Raw genomic sequence first — 22,343 nt, 5'->3', positions numbered from 1 at the left:
GGTGTGAATTGCCATGCTAGCTTGTGAACTGTTGCCTGAACCACCATAAAAAGGAAGTCTGGACATACAGTAATTTGCTTAACATCATCTTCAGCTTCATCCTGGGATGAATCACCACCTGCCAAAAAATACATCAGAATAAACATACCACTGCAGTAAAAAAGCCAAACCAAATCTGTAACTGTTTGAGGGCCCATGCAGGAAGACAGTGCTATTAGGAACTACATAACCATGGGTTCAACCCCAGCTTGCCAAACTATGTAGTGCATAACAGCACCACACTGCTTCTGTGACAGGAGATACTGCTCCCACAAGTTTGCAGTGCAACATTTCAGTGGCAGTGTTGACACTCCCTACTGCTGCCTTTTGACACTACCCAACACCTCCTACCCCTTTGCCAATCCCCCACACTGTGCCCTCAAAAGCATATATACACCTACACTGAAAACAGTATCAGAGAAACAATCTGAAAAATGGCCCTATAACTGACGTTATAATAAACACCTTCAGAATATAATGGCCTCTATTAGTAGAGAGAACTTGTATTTCACCTCCCAAAAGAAAACACAGCTTGTGGAGCATTTACCTTCATTAGCAGCTTCTCTTTCACGGTGTTTTGCATCAGCTTTGTCCAGGTAGGTGAAGCTTGGCCTCAGCTGAAGAATTCCATGTAGTGGAGTCAGGTGAAGTTCACCTGCAAAACAGAATTAACTTTGGTTAAAACTGTTCGCTTTTTTTTTAACCCCCTGCACAAGGACAGCACTTTTCATCATCTCCCTATCTCTGTAGAGGCACAACTTCAATTGAACATAAATATTTCATACAGTAGAGCGTAAAAAGGAATTGTATGAAAAATTCATCCAGTGCTCAGGATTTCAAAGGAGTATGAAAGACCAAGACCTATTTCTGCTACTTTCCTTTCTGTGTTGAAACCAGATCTTGTAGAAAGCCACATTCTAGCTCAGATCTGACCTACAGTTCAGGAGACTCCTGGTAGAACAGTCATTACTGAAGACAATCTACATATTTTCACCTCAAACAATCATCAGATCAAAACTCTGGGATGGCATTAGGAGACGAGAGGGCAAAAAGTGTTGAACAGGAAAGTGACAGACACAATTAGATAGAGATAATCAGATAAATAACAATTTTAAACTTATGCTACAAATGTATATTATTTCAGGCCACCAAGCACTGTTAAGATCCTGGAGGCATCTACAAACCCAGTGTCCTTATGTAATATATACAACTTTGTTAGATGTTCTCAAGGACTCTGAGGATATTGATAAGGAAAGATTTTCCTTCCTTTAAAGACACATTAGTCAATTAAAACAGCTTGAAAATAAAAGGACAAACAGGCCTGACTTTACTCCTGAAATGACCGTGTTTCACTCTTGAGGGGAAAGCAAAAGAAACTCACCTTTTTTATACACAGCAGCTGCATAGCGGGAAACGTTACTGGCAGCTTGTGAAGAGCAGAAAGTCTGCTTGTCCATCAGCTTCCTGCAGACAGATGAACGCTGTGAGACTGTATTCCACAGACAATGTGGCATACAGATGTTGAAGGTCTGAAATCACCAATTCCCAAAATGGACTATCAACAACTGCAGCAAATACATATAAACTCCTCTTTCTGTTTGCAATTCAGAATTCATGAAGCACACAAAAAATGTAGTTATTTCCAAGAATGCTTGCTACATAACAGTGTCCAGAGCACCCCCCAAAACTGTCCAGCCCCTTGTTCTCACCTTTCCCTGAAGCTCTAGTGGCCATACATATGTCTATGCCCACGATAAAAAGGAAATGAAGACAAAGAGGACACCTACGAGGAATATGTACTTGTTTCATCTGTACACGTGCCATCTACATTGAGAGCAATCTGTTCTCCCTTGCTGCGACAGTAGTTAGGATTCAAAGTATCAATGGCCATTTCAAGTTCAACCTAAACAACAGGAAAGGAAAGACAGGTAATTACCAAAGCAGGATCCCAAACATGAATTAAATGTCAATCCCACACTTGCTAACATATCCATAGGTTTACAGCAAATTTAAATACATACGTGGTATCATTCAAATCCACAGGGCAATACAAAAAGTTAAGCCTATATATGGGGTTTTGTAAGATAGGGCCTTTTTAAAAACAAGCTGGAGATTTATCAACTCCCATAGAAATGAACGGGAGCAGAAAAATGAGTTCTTTATGCAGCCTTAAATTACACTTTCACTTTATTGGATACCTCCTACTACACTATCAGTCTACTTTACTGATCAAGTACAGATCAAGCGCATAAGCAATATCCTTTAAGCCTCCCCATCACTGAGAATTCATTCAGCTTCTCTCAAATTTATGGTATGTTTCCTTCTAGTTTGGGTACCAAGCAGTATAAAGTAACTATGTCTTCCTCAGAGGCAAAGGCCTCGATTCAGGTCAGTTTGGGGTTGCAGCTGACTTACAGTTATTCTTGATTTACATTGGCTGAAGCACAGAAACAAGCTCCAGGCTTTTAGTTACAGGAACAACTACTCCCCCCCTCAAGCTTTCAACTTCAGACAAATGTTCAAAAATAAGCATTTTCCTGCACAGCATTTCTATTTACATACTGTAACAATACAGTATATATTCTTCATCAGGATGCGCTGAATATCACAGCTATTGCCTCATTTTTTTCCCTTTACTTTAGTTGCAAACTGAAGTAGTTACAAGTCCCTGGATGAGACGGCAGCTTTCCAAGTCTCCAGGGGCTTACAATGCAAATGTTTGCTAATTTTAACAGCACACTTCCTGAACACAACATGCATCCTAACTCCAAGGTTCACATAAGCACTCTTCTAAACATTTCCCAAAATAAAAGATATCACAGACATCTATTTCTGCATTTTTAAAATAAGGCATTTTAAAATCAGCCACAGTTTTGGGATGCATTTGCAAGCAAGTGCAATCATTCTGGATTTGGCTGTATATTCACTACCTATACAACCTCACTGACTTCAAAAGGATTGCTGGTGATTCATGGTCAGACAAGAGAGAAATCAAGACCCACACTGACACTAAAAGAGTATGCCTCAAAACCTCAACTCTTTTCTGACTATTGTAAAGACCTTACAAATCAAGATGTATTCATACAAGCACCTACAGACTAAAACAGCACTAGGAACTATGTTTCCCTGTGTAATTCTATATTAAGACTGGCTTTTCCATCATGACTTTAATTCCTCTCTTTATAAACTGCTCTTATTCTAAACTCTACAGGCACAATGAAAGACTCCCCCATATCACCAAGCACAGAGATCTGGTCCTTCAAGTAGGTGCATAGTTGTAACAGCTTAACAGCACATTGTGCTTTTCCCAAGTATATTCTGCACAACATAGAAAAAAATTTATAGACTGGACTCAAATATGACCAACCTTTTGTTGCTTTGGCTTTATCTTTGCTGATAGATGCGTAACATCATCGTAGGTCATGGAAGCTGGACGAATAGGATACTGGAAAACAAACCCATTTCATAAGCCCCTCTTCATTTAAAGATCACAGAACTTCACAGAAATTCACCCAATCTTCCCTGTCCCTGCATCCCACTTGCCAGATGGATACAAGACATCAAGAAATTACTTGACTGATTTGTGAGTCATCAGGGTATTTGGGAGTATGACCTAGAAAGCCTGTTGCTTTCCCCTCAGCCCTGTTTTTATCACTACACAACCCCCTTCCTGTCCCTCAATAAACTGTAACACAGGAAAATGTGTTACATTAATCTCACATTAGTCCAGCTGAAAAAGGAAGTCTTAAAAGCAGTTAAAAACCTATCCTTCAGCATTAACTCTTAGGAGAGTTATTATCTAAAAGTAAAGTATCTGTGGGTTTGCTTACAGGATACAGGCCACATGTAGTCAGGACAGCAAACCGAGAATTAGCCACATGAGCCTCTCTTCTGAACCATCTGGGAATGCTCAGGGGACAGTGTGGTACCTGCACGAAATTTTCCAGCCACAGCAGCATCCTGCTCAGAGCTGCCATTTCTCCAAAACACCCACAGGCCCCATCACTCTCTCCTGACATAGAGAATCTGTGGGTAGGTGTCCCAGAGGCAAGGCTGCGTGGCCTGGTCCAATGTGTCTGCTTCTGCTGGCACATGCCATGCAGAGGATCTGGACAGGAGGCACTGGGCTTGCCAGTGGGCATCACTGGTTTATGCTGAACATTTCATCCAACAGCTTCAACATACTTCTCATTTTGCAGATGTGAAAAGCGAATCACAAGGATAAAATTATTAGAGAAATTAAGTGGCAGAATGGAAAACAGAGCTCTACCTTCCTAACACATTTCCATCTTCTACTTAACCACTAGTTGATTTTATCTCCACAGCATAAGGGGAATCTTCTGATGTCTCACACTAATTTATGAATACTGATGACGTTCTAAATAGGGCCAGTCCTAAAGAAACATGTTTAGTAAAGATGGCAAAAATCAGTGATGACAGAAGATGGCTGACAGACTGCAGATTTACCCAGACCATGATAAAAAGACATCATCTACTAAAAGCACTCCCCTAGGGTGGTTAAAGGGAGCAAATTAATGACAAGCCTGTGCCATAAATGACAACTTCTGTCTTGGAAATGATTTAATACTAAGTATTTTAATGGCTGAATGTCCAGGTGGAGACCAGCAACGAGCGGTGTCCCTCAGGGATCGGTGTTGGGACCGGTCTTGTTTAACCTCTTCGTCGCTGACATGGACAGTAGGATTGAGTGCGCCCTCAGCAAGTTTGCCGATGACACCAAGCTGTGTGGTTTGGTTAATACGCTGGACGGAAGGAATGCCATCCAGAGCAACCTTGACACGCTTGTGAGGTGGGCTGATGCCAACCTCATGAAGTTTAACCACAACAAGTGCAAGGTCCTACACCTGGGTCAGAGCACTCCCAGGCACAGCTACAGGTTGGGCAGAGAAGAGATTCAGAGCAGCCCTGCGGAGAAGGGCTTGGGGGTGCTGGTCGATGAGAAAGTGAACATGAGCCGGCTTCAGTGTGCGCTTGCAGCCCAGAAAGCCAACCGTATCCTGGGCTGCATCAAAAGGAACGTGACCAGCAGGTCGAAGGAGACGATCCTGCCCCTTTACTCTGCTCTTGTGAGACCTCACCTGGAGTATTGTGTGCAGTTCTGGTGTCCTCAACATAAAAAGGACGTGGAACTGTCCGAACAAGTCCAGAGGAGGGCCACAAGAATGATCAGGGGACTGGAGCACCTCTCATATGAAGATCGGCTGAGAAAGTTGGGGCTGTTCAGCCTGGAGAAGAGAAGGCTGCATGGAGACCTCATAGCAGCCTTCCAGTATCTGAAGGGGGCCTATAGGGATGCTGGGGATGGACTCTTCATTAGGGACTGTAGTGATAGGACAAGGGGTAATGGGTTAAAACTTAAACAGGGGAAGTTTAGATTGGCTATAAGGAGGAAATTTTTTCCTGTTAGGGTGGTGAGGCACTGGAATAGGTTGCCCAGGGAGGTTGTGAATGCTCCATCCCTTGCAGTGTTCAAGACCAGGTTGGACAAGGCCTAGGGTGAGATGGTTTAGCGTGAGGTGTCCCTGCCCATGGCGGGGGGGCTCGAACTTGATGATCTTAAGGTCCTTTCCAACCCTAACTATTCTATGATTCTATGATTTCAAAACTGACTGACACCCAAACAGGCTTGCTTATATCAAAGATCTTGGCAGGCTGAAGCAGTAAGGAAAGTTACTGATGTTTGTTTAAATTTATTTTAAACAAAGTATCACTGCGCACAAGTTAACTGAAATACCTGAAACAGATACAGTTTCTCCAGCAGACTTCTGGCCAGGAAAACGTCAATCTAAAAAGCAAACCAAACAACTTTCATCAGATGCCAGCTGTAATTGATAAAAGTACCATCCCTGGAGCTCAAGTGCTGACAGTTTTAACTACTGGCTTTTCATTACAAACTCTAACATAAAACACATTTATGACTCTCTTGTGAAAGGTCTTCTCTCTGCCGATTTCAACATGGAATTCTGCAGTTGGCTTTTTAAAAATAAAAAAATCCCCACTATGAGGAAGCAGCAGACAGTGCCTTTAGCTGTGTTGTGCCTCTCTAAGGAAACATGGCAAAGAAATCTGAAATGAAAGAGGAAAATGTTTTTTCCAAGGGGCTGAAGGGAATCTGTTATCACAATTATAGAATGATGAAGTTCTCTCTTTGGCAGTACGTCTGAAGAGTAACTTCAGTACTAGTATTTTGTCATAAAATCTTTCTAAATCAGGACAAAAGACAACCACTACCCAAATCTGATTCAGTATTAGCATTTTTCCACCAGCACAGAAAAATCCATGGATGTTTCATGAATATTCACATATGGAAGCTGCCATCTTAGATACCTTTAGATACACTCCTGACAATTCCTGCTCCTCATGGCTTTTTTCCTTCCTTGCACTTTTGGTATGTAAATTCAGACATAAAAGTGAACAGAAGACTGTGACCGTCCTTTGGGGCACAGAATTCCTTTACATTAGTCCAGAATCAGAACACAACTGCTTATTTTAACAGAAGGCATGAAACAGCTTCATATTTAACAGTATTAACTCATCAAAGTCATTCTGATCTTTTACAGCCCTCAGAGAATACAATAGAGTCATGGGAAACACAGTGGTAGAAGCAAGTTCCCCACCTGTTTTCCTCTTCTGACATGGAATGATTATGAAGGGTGAAAAACCTAAGCTGGATCTGTCAACATATATACCGCTATTTTGGCAAAACAGATACCATGGGCCATATACTTGGCCCACACAACGTATTTCCTTGCACAGAGCAAGCCATGGGTTGCAAGATAACCACTGACGCAGATGACACATTGTTTCAGCAATGTAAGAACACCAGGAATAACAAAGAAAAAGCACCTCCTGTACAAGCACTGCTGCCACATAGCACTTTTACCTCTTGTATAACTGGATCATCTTCTTTATTTGCCATGCTAAGATACAAAAAGCTTTTTCTTGGCTTATTCCTTGGCACAACCTGAAAGAAAACAGAAATGTCATACGAGTCAATACATCTGTGCCATGTACTACATGCCTAGAGTATTTGTTAACTTGGTTCCTTTCAGTGGCAACGTATTCAGTCTGGGTTTTGAGGGAATGTATGTGTTTGAATGATCAGGTCCCTAATACTTCACAATCTGGACTGCCACCAAATTTAAGAAACAAGTGTCTCAAAAATAGGTAAGTTCATGTAACTTTTCTGAAAGCCTGTTCTGTATGAAAGAAACCACTAAATCAGTGTTCTACAGAAGGAAAGACGAGCCTTTTATACCTGCAGAAAGTTTATCTTTTATGTACTGCATAACTGTAACACACCGGCAGCAGGTGATTTTCCAGCCAGCACATCTACAAGTGCATTGGCTGGTCAGTCAGCATGTATGAGCTCTGAAACTGCCACTGGAGTTGCCACTGTCCTTATGGACAGTGGCACACAGGTCAGTAGATTCCCTCCTCAGGAAAAATCCCTGAAAGAAGATAACAGAGAAAGCTCCCACTTAGAGGTGAGAGAAGAAAAAAACCTGTGCGAACCCTGTGCTTGGGACCAAACAATACTCCTATCTGTAAATACACTGACCTTGATTTCATCTACCTGTCATGTTGCAGCCTTGTCTCCTGACCTACCACGCTTCAGACCACACTGCTCTGAAATATGCTCCTCAGCCTCTCCTGAAGTCCTCTGAGATCATCAGAACAACAGATTTTACTTCATAACTAAACCAACTCCAAAGAAAATAAGACTCTTATATTAATTGGGTACTGGGTGCTCTAGAGCGAAGAGTCTTCATGTTCAATCCAGTGATGAGGTCAGTGTCATATCTGGTTCAGGTCTCTGAATAAAAAATGATCCTTCAGCTAAAGCAACAATAGTTTTCCCCTGCTGAAATCTAACAAAACTATCTACAAATTATTTGGGATGCCATTGCAACAATGTAAATCAGTTCAGATTATTTAAGACACTGTTACTCAGCCAGTACTGGTCGAGTTAGCCATACAAAAATTAAGACCTCTCACAAACCGATCAAGGAAAGTTTTAGCAACAAAGAATCAGGCAAAGAAACGAGATCTATGTTGAGGAACCTCCCCTCACTGCCTTCTACTCTCAATGACAGCTTGCTTCTTTGCTGAACCTCCCATAGAGAAAGAGGCAGCATCCAGGATGAGCTGGCAACAGAGAAGCTGGGAAAGAAAGCAGCCAGCATCCATGTTACATGCAAGATGGTGGTGGGTTTTTTATTGAAATACACAAGCCACCACAGTCTGAGCAGCTCAGGATATTTCAACAGACCTTCAGGCTTTTCAAAACATGATGTTAATATACATGCAGTTATCTAAGAAACCTTTCAGAGAGGCTGAATAGATATTCTGGGTATGAGTGTTATCAACATCACTACATGGGCAGATTTCCATTCAGGCAACACCTCTGGTTTATTTACATTGCTTTTGCCACTTCGCCTGGAAATATGATTCCATATTTTTCACTTACAGGTTTTCCACTACCAAAAAAGCACCCCTCCCTCCCAATACAGAACTGGAATTTTCCATTTCTTTATGCACAGCATATCCCTGGCTCTTCCCACCATACATCTGTATTTGGGAATTTACCCCTTCATAATACTTCAGACTCACATTTGAAATAATTCTGTAGAAATGCAAAACCTTCACAGTAAAAAGCCAGTGTCTTAAGCACAGACTGAGGCAGTTATTGTACAACTGTATGTGATACCTGACAGAGATCAGCGTTTCCTGCAGTCAGGCACTCAGTTCTTCCCAGAAATACATGCACGAGTAAGTTGCCTTGAAGAAATTAGATCTGCCAGTTCCAATTTTGCTTGCTCTGCTCATATCCCCTGGGTGGCCTTGTACAGCAGGCTCCTGTAAAGCCAGCTCGACAGCACCGCGTGAAGTGGAACAACTGCAGTTTTCATTCAGAACAAAGCTGATGACTGGAGGATGCCCAAGATGTGTGAGAACACGTGAACACCAGAAGGTGGGAGACTTGGGTCCAAACCCTCCTTCCTCACCCCCCTTGAGGGGACTGGGAACCACCCTTCCCTTCTGGACAGCCTGTGCCGAACATGTGCTAGCTTTTCCTCTCTCCTGAGAAAGCTATTCCACTTTCCAGAATAGAAATAAAGATTTCCTGGGCTAAGGAGAGAAAGGGAAACAGCCTGAAGGGCCTGGTCTCTGGTCTGTCATCTGCTTCAACAATTACAGACAAAATCTTTATGAATGCAGCTGTCAGTACTCAAGGAAAATGTTGCATTACAGAGATTACATTTTTTCTTATTCATGCAAGGATAAAGAATGACTACAGCTCCTTTTATTGGAGCCTGACAATGACAGCTCTATAAATAGGAAGGAGTGTGTCCCAGCAATATTTGTAATATCCATGCAACATGAAGGAATCTTCTGAATCAGAATGAAGCTTTCTACATCTATAGTGTATATGTATGTACATGGTGGAGTTCATTTCTACATTTGTCATACATAATACCATAAAATTGACAGAACAGAATTAAACACTAGAAGATAGCAAATACAGTTATCATCAGTTTTAAATTTCCCTCTGGCATAACTGTTTTCTTTTAAAAGGGACTTTCCTTTAAGGTGCAAATCAAAATAGACTGCAACTTATTAGTACGAATCATCATAATTTAGAACTGGTTGCAGGAAGGCAAATCTTTCTCCTGCAATGTGACCAACTATAGGACCAATGAAACCACTTATTAGCTGCCTGCAACATCATCAATTGAGAACCAATAAAGAAAAATATTGTGGTTAAAGAACTGCAAACATCAGTGATGCAGCAACTGAATCCTACCTCTAAGTTGGAGCTCAGAAGGGCATCTGAGTACTAGAGCTGTCTTTTTAAATGTTTACTACCACAGACTTTAATACAACTGTAAGAAGGAAAATTGCCAATCTGCATGTCTGCTGACACACACATATGTTTAGCCAGGCTTGCAAATAAATGCTCCAGCAAATTCAGGTCTCAGCATGACCCGAATTTGTCAGTAATAATGGACCCCCAAAGTCCCAACACTGAAACTTGAAACAGTCATTGTGTATAATTATGCAGTGCAGGAAAGGCCAGGAACTCCTGCTGCATCAGTGCCCTAAAGTACAGATAATGAACCAGCGAAGTAGGAAAAGTGCCATCTCCTGAATCACTACCGTCATTTCCTCTGGCACCTGGCCTTTCTTCTGTAGGCTTCTACAGCCCGGCCCTAGCAGCAATCCTCTAGCCCAAGGTGGCCCATGGCATACCGTAAAATGGAAGCTGCAAAAAAAGCTGAAGCACCTTCCAAACACTGATGATAATTACCATTTTGACCTAACTTTTGCTTAGCTCTCTCCCTGCTCTGCTTATCTGCAAGCAGCTTTGCACAGTCATCTTCTGGTAGTGAACCCCACGAGGGCTCCTCTGCACCAGGACCTTTCTTTGGAGGGGAAGTCGCTGAACATATCTTCAGGATTTGACATTGTGCATTAAGCATGAACCTCTCTTTAACACCTCAGCGTTTATGTACCCAAGTGCCAGGCCTGTTCTGCCAGGGGCAGGGATTTAAGCTGCTCACTGCTGCGTGGTAACTCTCGCAGGGGCAGCCCCTTCCGCGGTGCCAAGCCCCATCTTCCCTCCACGTCTGCGGCCCCGCGCACCTCAGCGCTCCCGCCGACCGCGGCTTCTTCATTTCTGCCAACCTGCGGGCCCGCCGCCCCCCCACCCGGCAGCAGAAGGGGGAGCGCAGGGAGGGAGAGCACGGCCGGCTGCCCAAACGCGCACCGAGCACGGGGTGAGGAAAAGGACCCCCGGCACAGCAGGGCAGCGCTACCAGCTCCGCAGAGCTGATGCTCAGCTGCATTTTTTGAGATGTGAGCTGCGCCCTTCCAAGGCGACAGGCGCAGAACTGCCGGTCTCGGGGGGACCGCCCCCGGCGCGACCGGTGCCGCCGCTCCACAGCCCCGGGAGATTCGGACAGTGAGGGGAGTCGACGAGCGGCGGCCTGGGACCGGACCCCCGCCCGCCTCCCTCAGGAGCCCCGCCACGGCGGCTCCACCCGGCGCCGGCTCCTGTGAGGGTCCCTCCCGCACTGAGGTGGCACCATGCCGCCGGTACTCGCCGCGGTGCCAAGCCCTCAGAGAGTCCGCTCTCCACAGCCCACTCCGGGCAAGTAAAGCCCACCTCAACCCAGGCCACGCTCCTCCCCCTTCACCCCCCTCAGGGTCCCCGTGGCTCGCGTGCCCCAGGGTTGGCGCAAAACCGGCGCCGCAGCCGCCTACCTAGCGTTGGGCCGGCAGAGGCAGCGGGGCGCCGGCTCCCCGGTGGCGGTGCGCGGCGCGGCAGGCAGCGCTCAGGCAGCAGCCATGTTGGCGTCACTCCGGCCGGCACGTGGGGACGCGGCCCTCCTCCTACCCACAATGCTCTCACGGGCGGCGCGGCCGCCAGGGGGCGCTAAATCTGGCGGCAAATAGAAAAAGATCCGCTGGCAGCGGTGGGATTCGAACCCACGCCCCCGAAGAGACTGGAGCCTTAATCCAGCGCCTTAGACCGCTCGGCCACGCTACCACCACATCACGCATTTTTTCGCCACCAGTTATACTCCAACAAAGCCTTTTCCCGCTCAGGAGGACAACCGAAGCAGCAGTTTTTGCCGCACACGGCTTCCACCTCAAAACTAAAACACGGAGGGTACTTCAACCCCTGTCTACAACCAGGTGTAACTGCAGCGGTGCGCTGCGATCGGGAACGGGCTGGGAGGGGGCAGCGCCCCGCTGGGAACCGGGGATGCGGCGCGGCTGAGGGCAGGGCTGGGCCGGGGCCGATCCGACCGCCCCACTGCCACGTGGATGCCAGGGCGCAGCGTTTGCGGTACGTGCGGGCACCGCCTGGGCACCCCCTCTGAACGCCTGAACAAATACTAAACCCGATGTATTTATTTTTTTTTTCTGCAAAGTTACAACTCGCTGAATTAGCAGAGGCAAAAATCAGCAGACGTCACCATTGACGTGGTGGTGTTTTATTTGCAGCACAGGGCCCAGCACAGCAGGCTGCTGTAGCAGCAGCAGTCAGTACAGCTGTTATGAAAAGGGGAGTGGAACACATCCCTCGCAGTGTTCGAGGCCAGGCTGGGCTGGTGCCGTGGTTTAAACCAAGACGGTAACTTTTTATTCCTCAAGAAAACTTATCGGACTTTCAGACAAAATGCAGACAGAGACTCCCAAGGGGCACCAGGCAGCTGAGGTCACAAAGCACAGAACTATAGCCTGGTTTGTGGTGGCAGGGACCTCAAAGAAGTTCCAACCCTCTGCCATGGGCAGGGACACCTTCCACTAGACCAGGGTGCTCCAAGCCCCTTCCAACCAGGCCTTGCACGCTGCCAGTGATGGGGCAGGCACAGCTTCCCTGGGCAACCTGTGCCAGGGCCTCAGCACCTTCAACATTTTAAGAGGCTGCAACTTTGCACAGTCTTGATAAAAATTTCATTCACCACCTACAAAAGCACTGATAAATAACAGCACACACACACACGTGTGAAGGGGATCCTTCTTCAGCTCTGATGCAGCTTCACACTCCCAGTTCACTGCCTTTTCAGAAGAATGCAGGGTTTTCTAAGAACAGAGGGAACTGACTCCTCTCACAGCCCTGGCTGCAGAAAAGCAGGAGAGGTTTGGGAGGAGCAGACCCCAATTGGCTTCACACAACAAATTTCTGTTCAGACAGAAAAGGTCAGGAAAGAGTCTGATTAAGCAGTCTTTAAGCTCTTGTCCAGGCAGCGTGGACATAGGGTACCATCTGCAGCACTGCACTTTCGATGGGAGGGAGATTATGCACGTGAGAAGCTGCATGGCACACATCTTAAAAGTGCTTTTCTTATTACAAAGGCTGCTCAGCCTCACAGGTCCTTTTGCCCAGGCAGTGAGAAGTACCAACACCCTCCCAGAGAAGTGATGGGTGCCATCCACGGATGCACTCAGCCTCTGTCCCGGAAATGTTTGTGCCTGGCCACAGAGACGCTTCTCCTCACTGCTGGAGGAAGCCTGTGCACCCGAGATTATTCAAGTCAGCCATGAGTGGCACTTACAGGGGTAAGAGCACAGTCTGCCCCTTGGGGCTGGCAGTTGGGTCACCAGAGTTCTCATTTTATCAGTGCAAAGTAAGATAATTACAGGACCTTTTCCAAATTAAAAACAGAGTGAACTTCTATCAGCCTCAATGTATTGCTTCTCTGGCACAGGAGTTAGCCAGAGAACAGCAAGGCGCCAACATCTGTATCAACTGGGTCCAGACCAAGAACCAGGCCTGATGGTTACAAACCCATGAGCTGTTCCCATAAGGTGTTCAGGTCCCCAGTAGTAGGAGGCACATGGGAGATGCCTGGAACTTAAACCTGCTCACAGCCTGACTCACCACCAGCAGCACTGGCCCTGAATCCAATCTGAGGTTCCAGTGAAATCCTCCCTTTTAAAATTAAGATGAGAAAGCCTGATGATTTCGCCTACCTAAACTACACCTGTGTCTGTCAGCAGTCATTCTGCTCTCAGAAGTGAAAGCATACCTGTGGGCAAGAGAGATTCGAATCAGTCCCATAAACCAATAATGACAAAACAGGCAATATCACTTTATGAGCTGTAAGTTCTGGCTGTCCCTATGCTGTCTGATGGATGTCATTCCACTTCCTTTGTTACACTTCCCAAACACTCCATCTCCCAGTTATAGCAGATATAGCTAAAGAAAAGTACCAAATGTCACCATTTTTCACCTTAGTGACGCTAGAGTAAGGAGGCCCTTTTTTTGTTAGGAGATTCTCCTATTTCAAAGTGCCTGTGCTACAGAACAGTTTCACATTGTTTAATCTATACAAGAAATTATACCTGTCTAAATAAAGCAATAAAAAAGCAACATTAAGAGCTCGATTTTTAACAGCTTAAAAGGGCCAGTATCAGACAGACAAGTTTATTCTTGAACAGAAAGGGGAATAGATCACAATGAAGATAACAGCAGGATATCAGATACTGTAGCTGTGACAAAAGCTCCCCCACCTTAAATCGTTAAGAGGCCAGGTATTTCTAGTCTTTTAGCAGGTCCAAAGAAAGACTGAAGGCACAAGGATGCCTCTACAGCAGTCCTGCAAATGAACGCTTCAGTCCTTATATCTGCCATATCACTTACAGACATGCATGTGTAATTGAATGCAAATAAAACAGCACATCAACCACTTAAGTTTTCTTGAGGAAAACAGATTTTTTCAGGTACACATCTAGTTATTGCCTCCAGTTAGTTACTTTTGACTGTTAAAAGCAAATGAAATCAGAGATGAAAAAATTAAAACTCCACAGAGGGTTTCTGGAAGCTTGCAATAGTAAGGTTGAATTTAGGCAGATTATAAAGGAAAACACAAAACCGACCCCCTGCATGCAGTAACTAAAACTCTACTGAGAAAAGTGACAAAAAGAACAGCTTTATTGACCAGCCAGAATGAAACCAAAGTCAATGAGAGGACTAAGTGATGCAGGTGATTTGGTATTTGCATGTCTGACATACAAACAAAGGCTTCCATCTCCCTTTCCTTACCCAGGCAGTTATTTCCACTGCCATCTGGAAACACTGAACCCAGGTAAGTTCCGGCAGGCTGAGCCCCAGATTTATTTTCACCTTTTTTAAAAATACAAGATTTTTATTTATTCATTGTGAATAGATTAAAAGTAAAGCATTATAGCAATATCATTCCAGGAGCCTGTCAAATATATAGTTTTTCTCTTCTAAAGAATGTCACAGAAGTTGTGCATATTTCTGTAAACATTTTCTATTTGCAAATTATCTGTCAATTCTGTTTATTGTACAGCTGAAAAATATGATACCACTTTAGGGCAGAAGGTAGTCTGAATCACTAAAAATGTATTTGCCACAAAGAATTAATCATCATAATCTTTCCACTGAGCTGTGTCCACATTTACATACCAGATCTACAGACAGCTGTCAGCAACTACTGAATTTAGCAAATTAAACTACATAAAAAAGTGCAAATAATTACATTCTATGCCCTTTATGCACACATTTTGGATGGGCATACTCAATCTCCCCTGTTCTCTACATGGTGGTTGTTGCTGTTACACATGCTTCCTTCTCAAGCAATATCTCAAAGACTTGCCAGCAACACCTCATGAGGAAAACAGATCTGTCTGAATTTTTTTATAATGTCTACACTGTATCAGTTCTGCACAAATCACTGACTATTCAGCTGTCTTCAGAGGGAAATGGCACCTTCACCTTTCATTAAGAGCTGGTATTTTCATGTTACAAGCTGAAGAGCAAAAAGGCCACATCCAAAAGAGGCTTTAGGCACCTAAAGCAGAACTTTAGCTAGGCACTTAGAACATCCATCTGACCTGAGATCCTACAAACTGAGGTTCTATTTCAACTTATTAGGTCAAAAAATCTAAGCCAAATTGAGATCCAGAAGTTAAACATTCCTCCATTAATGGGTGGAGATTTTCACCTTTAAATATAAAACAAAACCAAAATAGAAAGACCATATGCAAGAAAATGTGGCCATGTGTTGCAAGGCTACTCATAGCTGCAACTGGCAGGGGTTACAGCATCCACCCAGAAGTCCAACATCCAAGGATAACTTCTTCTCTCCTAGAAAGGATTCAGCTCTTCCCATCTCACTTACCACCAGGATATAGCCTCTTTCAGACATTAACATCATGCTTAAATATTGTTTAAATGACAATTCAAGATATGAGAAATAGAGAGAGGGACTTTTTACAAGGGCACGTAGTGATAGGACTTGGGGGAATGGAAGATTTAAACTGGAAGATGCTAGATTTAGATTAGACATTAGGAAGAAGTTTTTTACTATGAGGGTGGTGAGGCACTGGCACAAGTTCCCAGAAAAGCTGTGCCTGCCCCATCCCTGGCAGTTCAAGGCCAAGTTGGATGGGGCTTGGAGCAACCTGGTCTGGTGGAATCACAGAATTGATTTGATTGGAAAAGACCTTTAAGATCATCAAGTCCAAAGGTGTCCAAAGGAAGGTGGCCTGGCTGGTGGCAGGGGTTTGTAACTAGATGATCTCTAATGTCCCTTCTGACTGAGACCATTCTATGATTCTATGATCTGTTTGACAGAGAGAGTAAATGGGGAGTGCAACTTTGGAGCCCAATGACAGGCACTCGCGTAGGAAAGGACAAACTGATTTCTGTTCCTCCAATGGTTTCTACATTTTACAAGAAATTAATATTACTTGGCTATGCATGCAAGAAATCCCAATGAAATCAACTGCATCATCTAGCACCCTGCTTAGCTTAAGCATGCTTTTAAAAGCTTGGCTAAGTGAGGCTGATGAGCATTACTGGTCATTCAGCACTTCAGAGGGGCTGCTCCTTATTCATATCAATTTACACTGTCAGGAGGCTGTAAGGCCGAGAAGCTTCCATCTTAATCTCCTGCAAAATGAGTGTAAACCATGACCAAGAAATAGAACACCTTCGGTACTAACTGTGCAGATGGGACAACAGCTTTAGAATAAAACACTGGATTTGGAAGAAATTTATCTCTATAAACAATAATTCAATTACCACCATTTATTTGTCCTCCCATTACTGATTAGGGTTATGCAAACAGGACACAGAAAATCAAGTGTGTGGGGATAATACTGCTTTTTCTTTTTAACCAGCAATTTTCTCTAACTGGCATTTGAAACCATTCACAGATAAAACACTATTTAAAAGCTATTTGAAACAAATTATTTTCTATACATAAAAAGAGGTAAATCAACAGCCTCTAACCTTTTCAAAACTCCCTCTGGAAATGCTGGAAGGTATATTTCCACTTTAATTGAGATGATCTAGCTTCACTGAGAATTGAGATGTCACTGTAAACATAACTTCAAGTTATCCATATATTGCAGATCTTGGTACTTTACATCATTGGACAAATATCACAGAAGATCATCAGAATTTTATGTAACTAGGTTATTATTTGGTGCAAAATGTGAAAAAGAGAAAGGTAAATGATGAGCGTCACCTCATCAGGAGCATCAGCCATTTTCTGATTGTAAAAAATGCAATGTGGGTAGTGAATAAAACATATTCTACCCTGAATATCCTCACTACCAATCAGAAGCACCTTCCCTGCCCCTCCCCACACAGTAAGGATTCTACCTGGAATTCATTTCAAAAGAGTAACAGAAGTGCCCACAACGTCAGTGGAAAAGAGTGGGACTACTTATTAAAATGAGTAGTTGCATGCTTAAATTGAAAATTTACACTCACATGCAAATTTAGTGAGAGACACCAAAAATGAAGAAGAAATGTTGAGAATTTAGGAAAATGTTTTTTTTTTCTGTGTGTGAGGAGTAGAAGAAAAATGTAAACATACTGAGCATTTGCTGTGTAAAAATGACGTGTGAAACCTAAACAAAACAATCAGGCCCCTCAGTTCTAAAAGCTAAAAAAATACAAAAGGTCAAGTGTGCCTGTATTACAGCTTTCAAACACCAGGTACGCTATGGCACTGTATATACTCCTTACAGTTGGATTTTCCCTCTCAAAAATAAAAATTAGAAAACTAAAATACCAAAAAAGAAACTGGTAACACCACATAAAAATACATCTTTTTAGTTGCAAATGCAGCAAGTCTATAAAATAATTATATACAAGAACTGCTTAATTGTGGTGTTATTCTTCCATCATCGCCCAAGCCTCTTCTGCTTTTTGGTAGTACTGATTTGCCAGTTTGCCTTTCATGGCTTCCATTGCTGCTTCTGCTGCTTCAGTGTACAGCTCACCTAGAAGAGGAAATAGTATCAGCTGTGTTGACAGGGTAAAGAAATAACATCTCTTTATGCTGAAGCAATTAAAGGACAAAACCAGAAATTGAAGTCAAACTAAAGGGTTTGATGTATGGATCTATTTTAATAGCGTCAGTAGAGTTACATTAGCTGGAAATCTGGCCTTTCTTATATGAGTGGCTGCTGATGGCTCTTCAATGTATTTGGAAGGTCTGGAAATACAACTGGCCTGTAGGATCCCCCAAGATGACTCTAGGGCTTAGATACATGACACGCAGATTACACAACTACGCCGATGCTGTGTGGGGCCTGGGAGTCACGGGTGTAACTCAAAATACAAGCAGCAACCTGCAGTTCAGTGGCCTGACATAGAGTGAAGGTTGCTTGCTAGTGACTCAGTGTGTCACAGGTCTGGACCTGGCACCGCCTACTACTATCATCGGCAAGATCTCTTTCCAGCCTTGCATAACCCAGCATCATTACAGCTTCAGCCACACATCTGAGGATATTGATCCTCAATATGTTTTCTAACAGCTGAAACAGTTAATGTATTTTTGGGGTACATGCTGGGGGAAAAGGGAACAAAAAGCAAGATTACTGAGTACAGAAACAAAACAGGACCTCACCTGATCTCTGTGGATCCTTATTCAGGTGAAACCCTCCTGTCATTAACATCTCTGCTTCCCTGGCCAGGAGCAGATACCGGGGCTCATCCTGAGTGCCATCATATTCACCTCCCTCATCATAGTCAGTCATGTTCAGTGCAGCATTGTACCAGTACAGTGCCTCCTTCCAATCCTGTACTCTGAAGTTAAAAACACATTTTGAAGATGGGTACAGTAGGAAACAAATGTATTTTGCACTGGAGAGTCAGTGCTAGTTTTGCACTAGCTTCTCTGAGCCTTAAAGCTCTCAAAGAACACAAATATTTTCAAGCAGGTTCACTAACTGCACAGCAGCATGAGCTCACTATATCAAAACTAGGCTGGGGCCACTTTATGCAGTAATTACAGAGAAGAAAGTGTCAGACCAAAGTGCCTTGCTTGTCTGAGCTTCCTTACTAGTTGTATGGGTTTGGTCTGGCATTTGTATTTGTGAAGATAACTGATTTAGAAATAATCCGAAGTTGCAGAGAGTCTTGTTTCATAAATATTTTAAAAGCAGCAACTGAGAACGCTCAGTGCATTTCGGTGGGAAGTTTAATGTCATTTTAAATTTCACCACTGCTAAGAGTTTCACTGTTGTGCAAACCAGAACACTCTCATGTAAATAACAAAGATGTGTTACACTGCAAAAACAGGAAAATCATTATCATCACCTGGTATATTTGGTACTTAACAAAATTAATACATGTTCAGTTTTAGAAACTCACCTAAAATGCTAGAACAAAATAAATTATCAAACCAACATACTGCATAGCCTTTCAGCAAGTCACGATCTAGTTCTGAGTCACAATACTGCTCCTGTCAAGGTAGGAGTGCTGGGCAAATCAAGTGACTTAATGATGTAAAAGCATTTTCAAACTTCTTAAAACTTAGGATCATCCTTAATTAAAAGTAACATCCTCAGCATTAAGACCACGTTCCTCTGAGATTTCCATTCCTACTTCTATTACAAGCAGCAGTGAAAGACTCCAACTACGACAGATACTTCATTCATCTGACTGCGGCTTATCTATAGTCACTTTAAGGCTGCACCTATTTCTCCTGTCCCACAGCTTCTTTCACAGCAAAAAAAGTGGTTTCAAAAAATCATGAAGGAGGACACATGGCAGTTATACACACTTTTAACTTACTTTTAGGGTACTACATCTCCAAAAGAACGCCTGTGTTTGTGTTTTTTCCACTGATCCCAGGATTTTCAAGTTTGTTCAGTATTATTCACACCTGGGTAATTCAAGTTTGAAGTAACTCCAACACACTACTTCATAGCATTACTTTTGACATAACAGTTATTTATGTGAATGAAAGACACACAGCAAGTGCTTCTCTGATTGCCCTCCCCCCTCAGTGGAGTTTCCACCAAGTTACTCAGTCATGCACAGTACCTGTCTGAACCAAGATTTACACCTGTATCATATGCTCTTGCTACCAGAATCATGGAAGGTCGGTCTCCAGCTTCTGCTGCTCTCAGCAAGTACTCAAATCCTTTATTCCTGTTTTCCTTTGTGTCCTAGTAGAACAAACAAAACCTTTAAAATGCACGTTTCTAAGTTTCTCCACGTCAGTAATGGCTGTAAGTATTTAGTATGTCTGAGAAAGAGGCCCAGCCAAAAGAAACTGAAGCTGAATAGTAAAGATCACTTCAGAAACTTCCGAAAGGTATACAGTAATCTGCTGGCAAAAGCAGAAACAGGCAGCATTTTTTTGCTGCTTTGCCCAAGTCTTTAATTACAACATCATCTATTTTCTCTGAAGAGGCTACAAAATACCTAACTGTGGTTATTATTTTGTCTCTATTTCCTCCTATTGTTATAGTATTTCTACAATGGACCACAATTCTACATTTTGGCATTTTCTTTGATCCTTCTGTTTACCTCAAGAGTGACCTCAGAAAGAATGTGATGTGGCAGCTGAGCGCACATGAGTCCTAACCCAACAATGGCTTCCAGCTCCCCACAGTCTGCAGCATGCTCCAGGTGAAACAGGGCTGACTCCTGATCCCATTCCTTATCTTTCTCACAGAAACGCCCAGCTTCATGATAGCGAACCATGGCCAAATGAACCTAGAACACAATTGTGAAGGAGACACAAGTACTAAGTATAGACCCGATTCTTCAGGAGCCCTATGCCCACACTTAGGCACAAAAATACTTCTCCAAGGTGACTACTTAAACCTAATCATGTACCTCTGATTAAGCAGAGGACTAGTCTGATAACACAGGATTGGATCCTGATTTATGCCTGAACAGATTAAACAGGCAAAAAGTGATGATTACATGCAGTGCAGCTGCCTCTCCAGTTCTGTAAGTTTAGACACATGCAGCTTTATAAACCTGACTACCAAGAGTAGTGCCCTAAACAGCATACCAGCAGGTTGCCACACCAGAACACCAGATCTCAGGAGCATGGCCCAGCATATATCCTTGGGACTTGGGGACCTTTCAGAGGGAGTCATAGTTAAAGGCACCCAGCCTGCAACTGCCTAACACAACAGCAAGCAGGGCAAATGGCAGTGAATATAGGTCACAGGCTTTATGTACGGCAATGGCCACCACAAGAAAAGAATTGACCTGAAGCATAAGAAAAAAAAATATAAAAAAATCAAGGTTATCCAGGAAAATATCCTCATACCACTGAAGTAATTATTGTCACAGGGGAAGGATTTTATTCCAAACATACTATAGGATTTTGAGGGTTTTTTTATCTTTTCTCCTTAAGGAAAGACAGGTTTCTTCTCAAACCAAAAGGTCCGAGAACATCTGAGGCTCTCACAATGTTCACGAAGATCTACACTGTGTGCTTTGAGTGTGTGCTTAAGTCCATATATAAACTCAAACTTAATTCACATTTACATTTTCTGGGATAGTCTAGAGTAAAAAAAAAAAAAAAAAAAATAGTTGGTCCATGCTGCCATTTTTCAGAAGCCCAATCCTGCCTATTTGCAAGATATGTGGGTCATGCACATCATATCTGCCCAGTGTATCTTCTCTGCGTGATGCCTTGGGAAAGGCAGAAGAACCAATAGCAGGGTCTTTCCCAAAGGAACCCAGATGTTGTATGTCCAAAAGCAGATGGAATTCATGGGTTCCTAGGCTTAGATGTCCCTTATAAAAATATGATTAGGTGACAGAAAGCTACAGACATGTTATTTGCTTTCACCTGCACAAATAACTCATGCAGGGCAACACCTCCACATAAGTAATATATACAAGATACCTCTTTCCAGTTGGAAAGAAAATTACTAGACCCATCCCACCTTCCCAAGGATGGACTTCCCAATTTTCTTTTCAAGTTCTAGTGCATTGAGCCTCTGAATTTCTTGGGCAACACAGGATGGTCTGTGGATGTGGACTCTTCTAGAGTTGTACAGATTCAGTTTCTCCACACTGATCTGAAATAGGAATATACTGTTATTTTACTTATAATTAAAATTTCCATGCTATTCAAATGGATTACCATCCAGAAGTCAAAGCTACCATTAATGTTATTACTTACTAGTAAATACTCTAATTGAAGACATGGCTTTCAAAAGTCATGTTAGTAGCTGAAAAAATGGTTACTATTCTTCATTAAATAAACAGAGTAAAGCCCTCTGTTTCTAATCTCTACATCAATCATCTCCCATAAATCACAGCAGTGAAGCAAAGCACGATCTTTAAGTTCTGAATAAGAAAAAAAGGTACTTACAAAAACAAACACCCAAACCAGTCATACTGCAAACACTGAGTTTTATTCATGCACAAAACATTTAAACCCATAGGATTTAATAGAGTTATTTAAGTTTATAGCCACAGAAACTAACTATCACAGAAGCTGTTACTTTGTAAAACACACAAGAAG

General features: G+C 43.0%; 2 protein-coding genes and 1 non-coding gene across 5 annotated transcripts in view; all 3 read right to left on the bottom strand.

The window, feature by feature from the left end:
- The window catches only part of POLR3E (RNA polymerase III subunit E), a 31,926-nt gene extending 20,483 nt beyond the window's left edge, over positions 1–11,443 (bottom strand). The window contains exons 1-8 of one of the 2 annotated variants that reach the window (XM_061367462.1): positions 11,329–11,443; positions 6,944–7,024; positions 5,795–5,845; positions 3,407–3,484; positions 1,827–1,942; positions 1,421–1,503; positions 587–694; positions 69–118 (exon numbers count right to left, since the gene is read on the bottom strand). In XM_061367462.1, the coding sequence (XP_061223446.1) occupies positions 69–118; positions 587–694; positions 1,421–1,503; positions 1,827–1,942; positions 3,407–3,484; positions 5,795–5,845; positions 6,944–6,979 (522 nt within the window). In that variant the 5' untranslated portion in view covers positions 6,980–7,024; positions 11,329–11,443. The remainder of the gene's footprint in view (positions 1–68; positions 119–586; positions 695–1,420; positions 1,504–1,826; positions 1,943–3,406; positions 3,485–5,794; positions 5,846–6,943; positions 7,025–11,328) is intronic. The other variant, XM_061367454.1, reaches the window with a different exon arrangement.
- An 89-nt stretch (positions 11,444–11,532) lies between these two features.
- TRNAL-AAG (transfer RNA leucine (anticodon AAG)) lies at positions 11,533–11,614 on the bottom strand. The gene has a single exon. It is a non-coding gene; the product is annotated as a tRNA-Leu (tRNA).
- A 5,004-nt stretch (positions 11,615–16,618) lies between these two features.
- The window catches only part of EEF2K (eukaryotic elongation factor 2 kinase), a 30,196-nt gene continuing 24,471 nt past the window's right edge, over positions 16,619–22,343 (bottom strand). For both annotated transcript variants that reach the window (XM_061367430.1, XM_061367440.1), the window contains exons 14-18: positions 21,760–21,894; positions 20,378–20,566; positions 19,889–20,013; positions 18,468–18,646; positions 16,619–17,838 (exon numbers count right to left, since the gene is read on the bottom strand). In XM_061367430.1, coding sequence (XP_061223414.1) covers positions 17,729–17,838; positions 18,468–18,646; positions 19,889–20,013; positions 20,378–20,566; positions 21,760–21,894 — 738 coding nt within the window. In that variant the 3' untranslated portion in view covers positions 16,619–17,728. The remainder of the gene's footprint in view (positions 17,839–18,467; positions 18,647–19,888; positions 20,014–20,377; positions 20,567–21,759; positions 21,895–22,343) is intronic.

This window comes from Neopsephotus bourkii, unplaced genomic scaffold, assembly GCF_033783945.1.
Source record: "Neopsephotus bourkii isolate Nb327-2 ecotype Australia unplaced genomic scaffold, CSIRO-AGI_Nbou_v1 NB_126, whole genome shotgun sequence".
Taxonomy (NCBI): Eukaryota; Metazoa; Chordata; class Aves; order Psittaciformes; family Psittacidae; genus Neopsephotus; species Neopsephotus bourkii.
This window is presented reverse-complemented; position numbering and strand designations above follow the sequence as displayed.